The sequence below is a fragment of the Pipistrellus hanaki genome, assembly GCF_964339955.1.
Source record: "Pipistrellus hanaki genome assembly, chromosome: 15".
NCBI classification, from domain to species: domain Eukaryota; kingdom Metazoa; phylum Chordata; class Mammalia; order Chiroptera; family Vespertilionidae; genus Pipistrellus; species Pipistrellus hanaki.
This window is the reverse complement of record NC_140517.1, coordinates 15,941,233-15,954,765: the sequence shown is the minus strand read 5'-3', so window position 1 is coordinate 15,954,765 and position 13,533 is coordinate 15,941,233. Positions and strand designations below refer to the sequence as shown.

General features: G+C 52.1%; 1 protein-coding gene across 1 annotated transcript in view; it reads left to right on the top strand.

The window, feature by feature from the left end:
• FA2H (fatty acid 2-hydroxylase) overlaps nucleotides 1-8,735 on the top strand; it is a 54,354-nt gene extending 45,619 nt beyond the window's left edge. The window contains exons 4-7 of the mRNA XM_084906759.1: nucleotides 341-447; nucleotides 4,255-4,427; nucleotides 5,745-5,997; nucleotides 7,510-8,735. Of these exons, the coding sequence (XP_084762885.1) occupies nucleotides 341-447; nucleotides 4,255-4,427; nucleotides 5,745-5,997; nucleotides 7,510-7,589 (613 nt within the window). The 3' untranslated portion in view covers nucleotides 7,590-8,735. The remainder of the gene's footprint in view (nucleotides 1-340; nucleotides 448-4,254; nucleotides 4,428-5,744; nucleotides 5,998-7,509) is intronic.
• The last annotated feature ends 4,798 nt before the right edge of the window (nucleotides 8,736-13,533 follow it).

Genomic DNA, 13,533 nt, shown 5'->3' with positions numbered 1-13,533 from the left:
ATGGGAACAACTTTGCCTGCAATTAGCTCCTTTGCCACAAGAGGTCAGCATCTATTCAGCTGCACAGAATCTGTAGCCATAGAGACACAGTTCTTTTCTTCCAATAACTCATTTCAGGGACTCACACAGATAGACCTCCGGCAGATAGATTCACAGCCTCCCTTCTGCTTTCTCCTTCCCACCCGCCCAGCAGCGCCCCTTTGACCCCATGCTCTCCACATGCTCTCTGCACGTGCTTTTGTATCACGTCATTCCCCCTCTAGTCAAGAGTGAGCTGGGAAAGCTGGCCCCAGCGAGCCCCTGAGCATGTATATCTCTCACCCTGTTGGCCCTCCTGCAGGTACAGCGTCCCCATCATCTGGATGCCCCTGATGCTGTACATCAGTTGGTCCCACTATCGAACCTTCGCCCAGGGCAATGTCCGACTCTTCGCTTCCTTCACCACAGGTAATGTTGGTCCCTTCCTGACCTGCTCCCATGGCTCCTGGAGGTAGGAGGCCTTGGTGTGCTTCTTGGCACTAGGTTTCAGCAAAGATAGAACCCAAAGCCGTATCACAGACATTGCGAAGTGAGACCCTTTTGTAGAAATAGTCTTCCAAAGAAAAATGTTGTCAGACTCCCTCAGCCCCAATCCTGAGTAGATTATAAGAGAAGAAAAAAAAGAGGCGGAAGAAATGGAAAAGGAGGAAGAGGAAGAGGAGGAGGAGGAGGAAGAGGAAGAGGAGAGGAAGGAGGAGGAGGAGAACAGCAACACATTAACAGAAATTAAATAAAATCATTTGCCAGGAGACAGCAATAAAGAAAGAGGTTTATCACTGAGTCTAATACTAGAAAAGGTATGATCTGGGCTTGTCAAGAAACTAAATGAAATCATTCGCCACGTGGCACAGCGGAGAGCTAGACTCCGAACGGCCCATGGACACAGCACAGATGAGAACCTGGAAGAGAAAGATCTGGGAGTGTCCTGCAGTGTCTCCTGGGCAGAGGTCCAGGCAGCAGAACCCCTGACTCGGAGTCACAGCCCCACTAACCTCTACGTGCCAAGCCTGGTGCCTTCCAGGGGCCATCTTGGTTAATCCTCCCAACAGCCTCATGAGAAAGGTGCTATCATCATGCCCTTTCGAGACGAGGAAACGGAGCCTCAGAGAAGTCACACAAGCGATTCAGGGTCATGTGGCTAGGACGTGGATGCGAGGCGCCCTCCAGCCTCAGGGATCAGAGGACAGAGAGAAGGGCTGCCACTGAGCCTAGGGAACTGAGTCTCAGAGCAGCCATGGCTTTGGGTGCGGCCACTTCTGTCAGCCCGCCTCCCAAGCTCACTGCCTCCCTTGGGCCTCCAGGTCCATGCCGCCTGCCCTGGGTGGTGGCAGGAAGCTCAAGATGGTGGCCAGGGGAGGGGACAGGCAGGAGAAGTCACTGGGGTAGCTCAGGTGGGCTTCCCTTTTCCAACCACTGTGGGCCCTTGGGGCACCCCCTCTCTGCCAGATGCAGGCTCCTTCTGCCCCCACTCTGAGGCTTCTCTCCTGCTCTCGGCTCCTCAGAGTGGCAAGCAGAGGACCTGAATGGTGCAGCTGAGCGGGGCCACAGCCATGGTGATGGGAGCCTCTGTTTTCCTGGGAGGACCGGGATGTGGTAGAGGATGAACCAGGTGCAGGAAGTCCCCCAGAGCCCAGAACTCCACCCGGTCTCCAAGGGTTAACATGCACGCCCCGAGAGCCAAGGTTACCCTTTTCTGCCCACGCTGAATAGCTCAGGCACAGCACAGGGCTTGTTGCTCAGAAAGCCTGCTCACTGAATCGCCCACTGTCCACCCAGGGCTCCCCTAACAATCAGCAACAGTGGCAGTGCCGCCAGGGCTGGCGGCCGGAGGGGGAAGGGGCTGCCGGAGCTTTGGCCCAGGTCCCTCAGCAGGATTCCTCTGGAGATGCCACTCGGTACCAGCTCCGGGGCAGATGCGCCAACAGGGATGATGCTGGGGTGAGGGGGTGGGCGGGGACTTGACCTATAGGAGGGTGATCTGAGGGCTCAGTCAGAACTGCAGACCTCTGCAGAGAGCTGAGATGTGCTGGTTAATAAAGGTCCAGTGGCCTAAACCGGTTTGGCTCAGTGGATGGAGCATTGGTCTGCAGACTGAAAGGTCCCAGGTTCGATTCTGGTCAAGGGCACATCCCCAGTAGGGGGTGTGCAAGAGGCAGCTGATCGATGATTCTCTCTCATCGATGTTTCTAACTCTCTATCCCTCTCTCTTCCTCTCTGTAAAAAAAATCAATAAAATAGCCGATACCGGTTTGGCTCAGTGGATAGAGCGTTGGCTTGCGGACTGAAGGGTCCCGGGTTCGATTCCGGCCAAGGGCATGTACCTTGGTTGCGGGCACATCCCCAGTAGGGGGTGTGCAAGAGGCAGCTGATTGACGTATCTCTCTCATCGATGTTTCTAACTCTGTCCCTCTCTCTTCCTCTCTGTTAAAAATCAATAAAATATATTTTTAATAAATAAATAAATAAATATAAATGAAAATTAAAAATCAATAAAATATATTTTTTAAAAAAAATAAATAAATAAAATAAAGGTCCAGTGGAGAGCCTGTGGCCATGATGCTAGCAATGGCAGCGTAAGATACATGTCCACAGGCCTCCCTCACCTCCCTGCTCATCAGGCAAGGCAGAGGCCGTAAGAGCCACAGAGCTAGGCAAGGGGCGGCTGACAGGACCCCACACGGCTGCTGTACAAAGGGAGCACTGGCATCCACGCAGAAGAGTCAGGGAGCTGAGTAGCAGTGGAGGCTGAGCAGAGACACCAGCTCACTGAAATTCCCAGACGTGTGCATGAACGTGCTTGGAAAAGCAGAGGGGTTCTACGGTTCAGGATGCCCCCAAGTGCAGGGCCTGGGAGCAGGTTAAGTGAGTGCTAGGCCAGAACCACATGGCATGCTGGGTGGGGATGGGGGCCTCCATGAGGATTGTGTGGTGGGAGCCCAGATAAGGTCAAGACAGAAGTCTGTGGCCAGTTGATGTGTTTCTCACATCGATGTTGCGCGCTCTCTCTCTCCCTCTCTCTCTCTCTCTCTCTCTCTCTCTCTCTCTCTCTCTCTCTCTCTTTCTTTCTCTCTCTCTCCTTCCCTAACTTCCATTCACTCTAAAAGTCAATGGGAAAAATATCCTGGGGTGAGGATTAACAACAAAAAAGAAATGAACAAAATGGAAAAAAGAAATAAGAGCCTCGCCGAAACCGGTTTGGCTCAGTGGATAGAGTGTTGGCCTGCGGACTGAAAGATCCCAGGTTCGATTCCAGTCAAGGATATGTACCTTAGTTGCGGGTGCATCCCCAGTAAGGGGTGTGCAAGAGGCAGCTGGTCGATAATTCTCTCTCATCGATGTTTCTAACTCTCTATAAAAAATCAATAAAAATAAAAAATAAAGACAAAATAAAAAAATAAGAGCCTCAAGGACTGCAGGCTGGCGTGCGAGGGGGGGTGTTGGGAACCTCACACCTGACAATTACATCTCCAGTCTTCTCGCCTCCATGCTAATCACCTTCAGGTGTTTTTTCAGATCTTCCTCATATGTTATGATTTCAAGTCTTGTCCATTGAGATTTCTCTGTGTGTTTTCCTGTCCCTCCTGCCCTCCAGTCCCTGGTGGTTCACATTTTCCATCAATGACTGCCCAGCTCTCCTGGCTTAATTGGGATCACCCTCCCCTCTCCCCCATGCCACCAAGGGGTCTTCTCAGGGGTCTTAGCCATCTGGACTGCTACAGCAAAACGTCACAGACTAGGTGACTTATAAACAACAGGAAATGTATGGCTCCCAGATCTAGAAGCTGGAAGCTCAGATCAGGGTGCCAGCCTGGTCAGGCAAAGGTCCTCTTCCACGTCACAGACTTCCTGTGTCCTCACGTGGACAAAAGCAACAGGGAGCTCTGTGGGCCCTCTTTTTTATTTCTTTATTTCTCTTTATCCTCAACCAGGATATGCTTGGAGAGAGGAAGAGAGAGAGAGTCGTTGATGTGAGAGAGAGAGAGACATTGACTGGTTGCCTCCCATACATGCTCTGACCATGTCGAACCCACAACCCAACTATGTGCCCTGACTGGGAATTGAACCGGCAATATACCTTTCAGCACCCAGGATGATGCTCAACCCACTGAGCCATTCCAGCCGGGCACGGGGGTGAGATGGACGTCTGGAGCCACCAGGCCTTGTTGCCCGCTGGGGCCATCTGCCCTGACCTTCCTCTCTCTCACCGCCCTGCAGAGTACTCGGTAGCCATGCCCAAGTCCGCGTTCCCGGGCCTCTTTGTGCTGGGGGTGATCCTCTGGAGCCTAATCGAGTACCTCCTCCACCGCTTCCTGTTCCACATGAAGCCCCCCAGCAACAGCTATTACCTCATCACGCTGCACTTCGTCCTGCACGGCCAGCACCACAAGGTGAGCGGGGCGGCTCCCGCCGGGGCCTGGTGGCTCTACCCGGTTCCCAGGAGCCGCCCATCTCTCTGGCAGTCAGGCTGGGAGCAAGGGGAATCAGGGCATTTGCTGCTGCTCGGAGGAAGGGCTGGGGCCTACCCTGAACCGGGCGTGGACAGAGTGAGTGTGTGTGTCTGTGTGCCATCGATACTGACACCGCTTCCTTCCGTGGGCCATCTTCGGTCCTCACAGCAACTCGTTCGCTCAATCCACGTATGTCCACCGGGTGCTCACTCTGTGCCAGGCAGCCTTCTAGGCAGCACTGAGCAAAAGAGTCAACAGCCACTGCCCAGTGGAGCTTCCTTCTTCCCGTTCCACAGAGCAGCCAGCAGGCTCAGGGAAACTAAACCAGGAACTCACCCTGGGTCACACCTGTCCCTGCCAGGATCTTGTGTCTCCTTCTGTGGATGCCAGAGTCCGAGCTCTCCACCACCCACCACCCTGGGGCTCTTCCCGGCCAATAGATGGCCCCAGCGGCAGGGACTGGAAGCCAGGTCTGCCCAGAGGGAGTTGCATCCCACTGTCCCCACACCGTGCGGTTCTCCGCCTGTCCCAGGGTGCCCACCTCTTCCTTCTCCCCACCCTCCCTCCCTCTCTCCCTTTCTCCCAGACCTGGCTCTCCCACATACCATGGGTCCTGCTGCTCCCAGCCTGCATATCGCTCTATAACTGTTGCCTGCTTTCTGTCTTTTCTTCCAGCCCAGAGAGGGTCTGTCTTTCTCAGAATCCTCACCATCAGTCACTAACATCTTACCTCTGTGCTAGGCCTTTGGCTTTTAAAACTCCAGAGCCTAAGGCCTATTTCTCTTGTTTCATGTGACAACACCCCGTTGGAACAAACAAGAGCCCCTGTTAGGACTACCCCACCATGTGAATCCACATTACCCTCCCAGACAGCGTCAGGCCCTGGTCTGAGTGCTCCACCCGGTCCTCGGAGGTGGGACTCCTCTCCAGCATCTACTAACAAATTCCAGAGCCACAGTGGCCTCTTGAGCCTAAAGCGGGACTCGAAACCGAGAACATCCTGCCCACATCACTTCCACCCCCGAGTTCCTGCCCAGGGTCGCAGGGCCTATCCTGGTTTGGAAACCGGAAACCAGACAGTCTTTCTAGGACTTCCCGGCGTAGTGGCCTGCCCTCCCCAAAGCCACTGAGAGTGCCACATCCACCCAGGACAACCACCCGGGCGGCCCTGCCCCGTGCTCCATGGGGGAGTCTCTGTGGCGGCTACGAGCAGGCCCCCCCCCCTGCGTTCTGACCCGTGAGCCTCTCCCTCCACAGGCACCCTTCGACGAGTCCCGCCTGGTCTTCCCCCCTGCGCCGGCTTCGCTGGTGATCGCCCTCTTCTACACAGCCCTGCAGCTCCTGCTGCCCGAGGCGGTGGGGGGCACGGTGTTTGCCGGCGGCCTCCTGGGCTACGTGCTCTACGACATGACCCACTACTACCTGCACTTCGGCTCGCCGCACAAGGGCTCCTACCTGTACAGCATGAAGGCCCACCACGTCAAGCACCACTTCGCACACCAGAAGTCAGGTACGGCTCCGCCAGGACCTCCCGTCCCACTCATCTGGTCACCAACGTGTTTGGCAGCTGCCACCAGGCCCCTCCCCGGGCCAGGCACTGGGGATCCACAGACAGCAAGGCAGCCTGGGCCTCCCATCCTGCTCTCTGGTGTGGCAGGCGGTGTAGAGACAGACAAGGAAATCCCTATGTAGTAAAAGGTCACTTCAGACAGTGGTAAGGGCCACAAAGAAAGCAAAGCAAGATGGTGTTTGAGGAACCATATGAGCCAGCTCTGTCCAGTAAAACATGCAAGTCACAGGTGCGATTTTTTAAAATTTCCAGTGGCCACATGAGCCAGTAAAAAATACATGGGTGAAAGGAACTTTAATAGCATATTTTATGAAGCCAAATACAACCACAACATTATCATGTCAAGATACAATCAATGACCTTAATCAATAAAGTAATTAAAAATTTTTAATTAAAAAAAGATATAATCAATGTAAAATATTGTTAATGAGATATTTTACTATTTTCCCCCCTTTTTTATGTTAAGTCTTCTGTGTCCAGTGTGTATCTTGCACTTGCAGCACATCTCAATTCAGGTGCTAAATTTTCATTGGGAATATTTAATCTGTGTTTAGAGTTCATAAAATTTACAGTAAAAAAAAAAAAAAAAAAGTAGATTCACATACCTGAATTGCTCTGATATGCTTGAAAGATTTCCGGTAATTGAATTGAGTATATGGTTTTTGTTTTTATTTTTGTCTTAAGTACATTTTTATTGATTTCAGAGAGGAAGGAGAGGGAGAGATAGAAACATCAATGATGCGAGAGAATCATTGATCGGCTGCCTCCCGCACGCCCCCTACTGGGGATTGAGCCTGCAGCCCAGGCATGTGCCCTTGACCAGAATCAAACCCGGGACCCTTCAGTCTGCAGGCCAACGCTCTATCCACTGAGCCAACCTGGGTAGGGCAAGTCTACTTTTTTAAACTGAAATATAAGCTAATCAAAATTAAATGAAATTGGGAATTTAGTCCCTTTGTAGCGCTAGCCACATTCCCCGTGCCGAGCAGTCACGTGGGCTAGTGGCCACCGTATTGGATGGCAGAGCACTAGGTCACGTGGTGCAGGAAGACGTCACTGCAGAGAGGTCGTTAGAGCTGAGACCTAAGTCCAAAGGAGCCAGCACCCCACGTCTGGGGAAAGAGCATCTCAGGAGCGGCAGGTGCAAAGCCCTGAAGCAGGAACGGACTTGGCATCTTCAAAGAGAAGGAAGAGGCTGAGGCAGGCAGGGGCCAGGCTCTCCCAGGAAGTCACGCCAGAGAAAGGATCTGGGTTTACGCCACGGGCATCCTTGGGAAACGGTTATCCTGCCCCTGACTTCTGCCAGGATGGCCCCGAGCGCTGGGAAGGCCAGCGGGGACCGATGTGAAAATCCTCCCGAGGGCTGGCCCTCCCCTGCCTCCCTTTCCGAGCAGATGTCTCCCCTTCCGTGGACAGCGGCCTCACCTTCTCCCTATTCGTCTCCCTCTCTAGGATTTGGCATCAGCACTAAGTTGTGGGATCACATTTTCCACACCCTTATGCCGGAAGAGCCCCACCTGAAGATCCAGTGACAGCTCCCCGCCCCGCTATGGCCCCTGTCCCGCCCCGCCCCATCCAGACCCTGCACGAAGGTTCGCCTGGCCAGGCAGGATGGGCTCGGTCCAGCTCTCGGGCTTGGTGAAGGGTGCTGGGGAGATCCTTCAGGCTGAGACTTCCCTCCCGGCCTGCCACAGGAGGGTCCCTTCCACGGGGTGGCCACACGGCCCTCGCGAACTAGCTCTTTCCTGCAGCGTCCCAGCCTTCCCGCCAGCACCTCCGCCTGGAACCGGCCCACAGGACTGCGCTAGGACCCGGCCACGGGGAATGATGGAAACGGATCCCTGTGACTTCCTGGCGGGTCTGTGACCCACCTGTGTCTTAGCACCTCGGGCTCCCTGGGAGCCACCCCCACAGCCAAGAGTGGGGTCTGCAGTGCCTCTGCCCTAGTCTCCCTGCCCTCCTTTCCCAGCGGCGGTTTGATGGCTCGGAGTGGAGAACGCTGAGGTGGATGAAGGGCTCTCACCGGAAGAGACACCATGATGCCTCCTCCCACAGGCCGTCCCAGACCCCAGGGCAGTGCCTCCGTCCACTGCCAATCACAGACGCCGGCTGGACCGCCAGGTGCCTCAGGCTGAGACACAGGCCCGGCCCTCACCTGCCCGTGCAGACGGGCCTGAGGCTAGCTGGCATCGGTCTCGAGGCTGGCGGGAGCCCAGGCCCCTTTCTTTAGGGACCACCAGCTGCTCTCGCCATCTCCCCGCCTCCAGAATCACAAAGCTTTGCTCCAAGGTCGGCTAAAGAGGCCTCTCTCTGTGAGTGGGAGCCCCACCCCATTCCCAGCCATTCTTGACCTCCGCCTGGCACAGGTGGGCCCTGCCCCCCCACTCAGGACCCTTCCAGCCAGTGCCTCCATAGGCCATGAAGGAGCCTTTATTCGGTGCCTTATCTCCCTCCCTATCCCTCCCTACCTGCCCCCCCACCCCACCCCCCACCGCCCCGACCCCAGCAGGTGAGGCTCCAGCCCCTTTTTCCTCATAACCAAAACCCTCACTGCTCCTGAGAGGGTCTTATTTATAAACTATATAAATGCTCACGTAGCTGCTCAGATTGCCCTTTCTAATTCTACGTGTCGAGCTTATGTAAACCTCTGGTCCTATTTCTGTTCCCTTCTTACCCACAAACCATTACTACTTGAAACTTTAAAAAAAAAAAAAAAACAACAACAAAAAAAAACTCGACGAGTATAAAGGCTAAAGAGAAGCAGATTGACCGCTCCTGTGATTTGTACTGTTTACCGCGGAGTTATTTAAAGATTTTGGAATAAATATACAAACTACAGTTGTGTGAAATAAAGGTGTAAATACATTGTATATTTTGAAAAATAAAGACATTTAAAAAAAAAAAAAAGAAACCGACCAAGAGCGGTTGCTGCTTCTTGGTGTTGATTCGCGGGACTTCATCTTGGAAGGGGGCGTGGGGACGGCCCGTCCAGCAGGGAGGGGTGTTGACCTCTGACCAGGTTGTGTAGACTCTCGCTGGGCCATGGTGAGAATAAAAAAGCTGAGCAACTCCTGTTTTCTGACTGGGTTTTATGACTGTTTTAAAATTGTCTGCAGACAGCCTTCCCCTTTCCTGCCTGCACATGGGGCGGGGGTTGGAGGAGTGTGTGTGGGGGTGTCACTTCCATCCACCGCCGTGGCGCACCACTGGGGAGACTTATCAGACCCCAACCGAGGTTCCGGTGGCTTTCCCAACAGAGGAGAAAGACTCCAGGAACAAGCCCTCACAGTGGGAACTAGAACGTCAGGCTGGCTCAGTGTAGATGAAGCAGAGGCTCAATGATGCCTTCCCAGCCAGGACATCAGAACCACCTGAGGAATCTGTTCGCGTACAGACCCAAGGTTGCCACATTCCAAGTCTGGCTCGGCAGGCCCAGTGGAGATGGGCTCTGGATCTTCCTCCCCAAGGATGGGGAAGCGGAGGCAGAGGCAGAGGCAGAGGCAGATGTGAACGGATGTTGGCGAGGTTCTGGCACCAAGGAGGGAGCCCCGGGCCTCGCTGCCTCGCCCTGCTCCCGCAGCCACATGCAGCTCTCAGCCCGGAGATAAAGGCCGCCGGTCTGAGTCAGCCATCGCTCAAGCTCCTGGAATCTATCCTGGAACCAGGCTGCTCACGGAGCACAAGTCACAACCCCCATTTCCAGGCAACTGGGAACGTGACCATGGAGCATCACACCCAGGGGGAAGGAAGGAAGGAAGGAAGGAAGGAAGGAAGGAAGGAAGGAAGGAAGGAAGGAAGGAAGGAAGGAAGGGAAAGGAGGAGCAAAGGAAGAGATGGGCGAGCTGTAAACATGCAACTCCCCCAGAGAAAAGTCTAAGTTGAGCAAAAATTTAACTGGAAGAAAAAAAAAAAACTTTTTAAAAAACAAACTCGTAAGAAATGACAAAAATCTAAGTGAGTTTGTAGCTTGGCAATGAGAAGATTTGGGAGGGGGGAATAGAATGAAACCTCCTACACACACACACACACAACTACGCCAACCGAAATGAGAAGATCCACTCAGTGCACACTGGATGGGTGCCCCAGAGCGTCCTGTGGAGCCCACAGTAACTTTCCAGGGGGCGCCACAGGCCTGTGGAAGAGAGCGAACTCCACCTTGCAGGAGAGAGGAACATAGGAAGCGCCACAAGGCCCTTCATCTCGAGCCAGTTGGCAGCCATGGTGCGGTCCCCGGACTCTGTGTCATCTGGTAGAGCTGGGGAATTTTATCAGCAAGAGCAAGAGGCATAAGAATCAAAGATTAGATGCTAAAGCAAGCATGAGATATTATTACCCAAGTGCCAACTAGCATGATGGGAAAGCCTGGGACTTTTGTGGCACATGATTATGTTTATTTCTGTGGTGGGAGAAGAAAACCACCCAGAAAGTTGAATGCTCGCTCAGGCAAAGGCCATTCTGATCAGTGGCCGGGACCGGTTTGGCTCAATGGATAGAGCGTCGGCTTGGGGACTGAAGGGTCCTGGGTTCGATTCCGGTCAAGGGCATGTACCTTGGTTGCGGGCATATCCCCAGTAGGGGGTGTGCAAGAGGCAGCTGATCGATGACTCTCTGTCACCGATGTTTCTAACTCTCTATCTCTCCCTTCCTCTCTGTACAAAATCAATAAAATATATTTTAAAAATGAATAAATAAATAATAAATTCTGATCAGTGGAAAGTGACTGTCAGTGATCCTACCTGACTCCCCAGCAACTCCCCAGCTGCCCTGGCAGAGGACGGGCCCACTGCCATGGCACACATTTATTTCTGCCATTGTCCTTCCAGACATGCTGGCCAGTCCTCGGGCATTTCCTGGCTGACCTGAAGAAGGGCCCTCTTTTTTTTTTTAATATATATTTTATTGATTTTTTTTTTTTTTTTTTTACAGAGAGGAATAGAGAGCTAGAAACATTGACGAGAGAGAAATATCTACCAGCTGACTCCTGCGGGGATGTGCCCCCAACCAATGTACATGCCGCTGACCGGAATCAAACCTGGGACCCCTCAGTCCGCAGACCGACGCTCCATCCACTGAGCCAAACCGGCTTCGGCAAGAACGGCCCTCTTAACTGGGCTTTGTTCTCCTTCTCCATTGGCTCTGGCCTCTGATCTCTGCCTTTAAACTTTGTACGATTTCGTATTGTGCCAGCACAATGCCCAACTTGTAACCGGCGCCAATAGATACGAGTCTCGTCTCTATTAGATCTCTGGCAGGTTTACATTGTTCGGTCTTTGCTTCCCCGCCTGTTCCCTGGCCTCTGCTGCCCTCTGGTGATAGCAGGAGGCTCTGCCCCCTTGTGACTGCCATAGTGACTGTTTTGGGTGAGGTGGCAGTCTGTCTCTGTGAAGAATAAATAGAATATACTTTTTTTAAAAATTAAAAATAAACCAATAAATTGACTGTATCTTCACAGTGAGGTGCAAACAGCACAATGAGTAAAATGTATCTATTAAAGATGGCACAGGACGGATGGGAAATTTGGAAAATGCTAGGACTGTCATCTTCACTCCATCTCAGACACCTTATAAAGTGTGTAGTAGGGGGGGAAAAGAAAGAAAAAAATGATAAGAAAAAAAGAAGAAAAGAATCTTGTTTTGGCAAAAGTATAAAGTGGGGACCATGTCTTCATTTAGGTTTCCTAAAAAAGCACAACCTAAAACATGAACGTGGATGCAGGTAGTTTATTCGGGAAGCCATTGCAGAAATAAGGAGTGTGTGATTGGGAAGGATTATTAGAAAGGAAAACAGGGCGGCCATAAAATAATGAGGACGTCAGTTTCCCCTACAGACGGACTCTGCAGGGGCATCCTGAGAGGCAGACGGAGACCTGCCAGAATGGTCCAAGAGCCTGGAGCACTGGTCCACCAGCTTCCTCTCCTGTGAGTTGAAGATGGTCTTCATGGGGGTCTACTGCCTCCTCCCTTACAGGCTGCCCTGGCATGAAAGCCAACCTGGTTCCTTGGCTTTGACAAAGGTCCAAGAGCAAGAGCAGAAAGGTGGATGTGTGCCCTCGAAGTGGAGGCAGCCAGCACACGTTGCATGTGAGCTTGCTAGGAACCATGCACCAGAACTGTGGCTGAAATCAGAGCAGAACGTTCCACCACAAGTGAGGTTAAGGCCAGAGATGGACAGAAGGGATATAGGACAAGGATCATCAGATGTGTCTGCTGCACGCCCCCCGCAGTCTCTATCCTCAATGTAAGACCGAACCAGAGGTAAACCCACCTTCCAGGGCACTGCAAGTAAAATTGCCTGCGAGGAGCAGAGAAAGGCTCTTTTGAGGATACAGAACCACCATAGCCCTCATGGAGGTCTGAGGCCCGAATTCATGCAAACTGGTTAGTCTGAAACACCTTGAGTCAAAAATTTGCTATAGACTAGGTGGCATACCCCAGGGACCTGCTGTTTCCTGCATGCCCCACCCTGGAGATTGAGCCCACATCCCAGGCATGAGCCCTTGACTGGAATCGGACTTGGGATCCTTCAGTCCACAGGCCAACACTCTATTCACTGAGGGATAAATACACACACACACACACACACACACACACACACACACACCGTATTTTCCGGCGTATAAGACGATCCCCTAATTTTACAGTTAAAACCTGTTTAGGCCTATATTCGCTGTATAAGACTACCCCCCACTTCCGAGGCAACACCAGTTCTTTTTTTAATAGACCGCCTCTCTGACTCTGGCCAATCTGAGCAGGCTTTTTACTAGAACACAGAGTACATGTTCTGTACCTGAAGCTAGAACACAGTGTACATGTTCTATACCCGAAGCTACACTGTGTAGCTTTTATATATATATAAAATTCAATGATGAGAGAGAACCATTCATTGGCTGCCTCCTGCCCACAACCTGGGCATGTGCCCTTGACTGGAATTGAACCTGGACCCTTCAGTCCCTGGCCTCTCAGAAGCATTTACAAATTCCTGTGGAGAAATGCAACTTCAATCCAGCCCTCAAAATATTCCCATGGATAAGATTCCAAGGACTATATGCTTAACAATAAAAATAAAACAAAACACAAGGAAAGAAGGCACCATGAGTAAAAGCTGATGGAAACAACATGCCACAGAAAAGCACCCACAAAGACATCAGATATTGAAATTATGAGATGTGCTAGGTATCTCCCATCTGCTCTCCAGATTCATTCTCCATCTTTCCCCATCCCACTCAGTGCTCTGTGAGGCCGATCTGTGTTCTTGGCTCATTGGCTGCCAGTTCTACAAACACAGGCACTGGCAAGAGATTGGCAGGGTGGAGGAGAGAGGGGTTCAGGTGTTTATTCCCAGAGATTTGTTTTATTTCTTTCAGTAATGTTTTCTGTACAGGTCTTTTCACATACTTATTTGAATTCCTCAGTGTTTTATTCTTATGGCTGCTATTGTAAGTGGAATTGTTTTCTTGAAAAATATATATTTTATTGA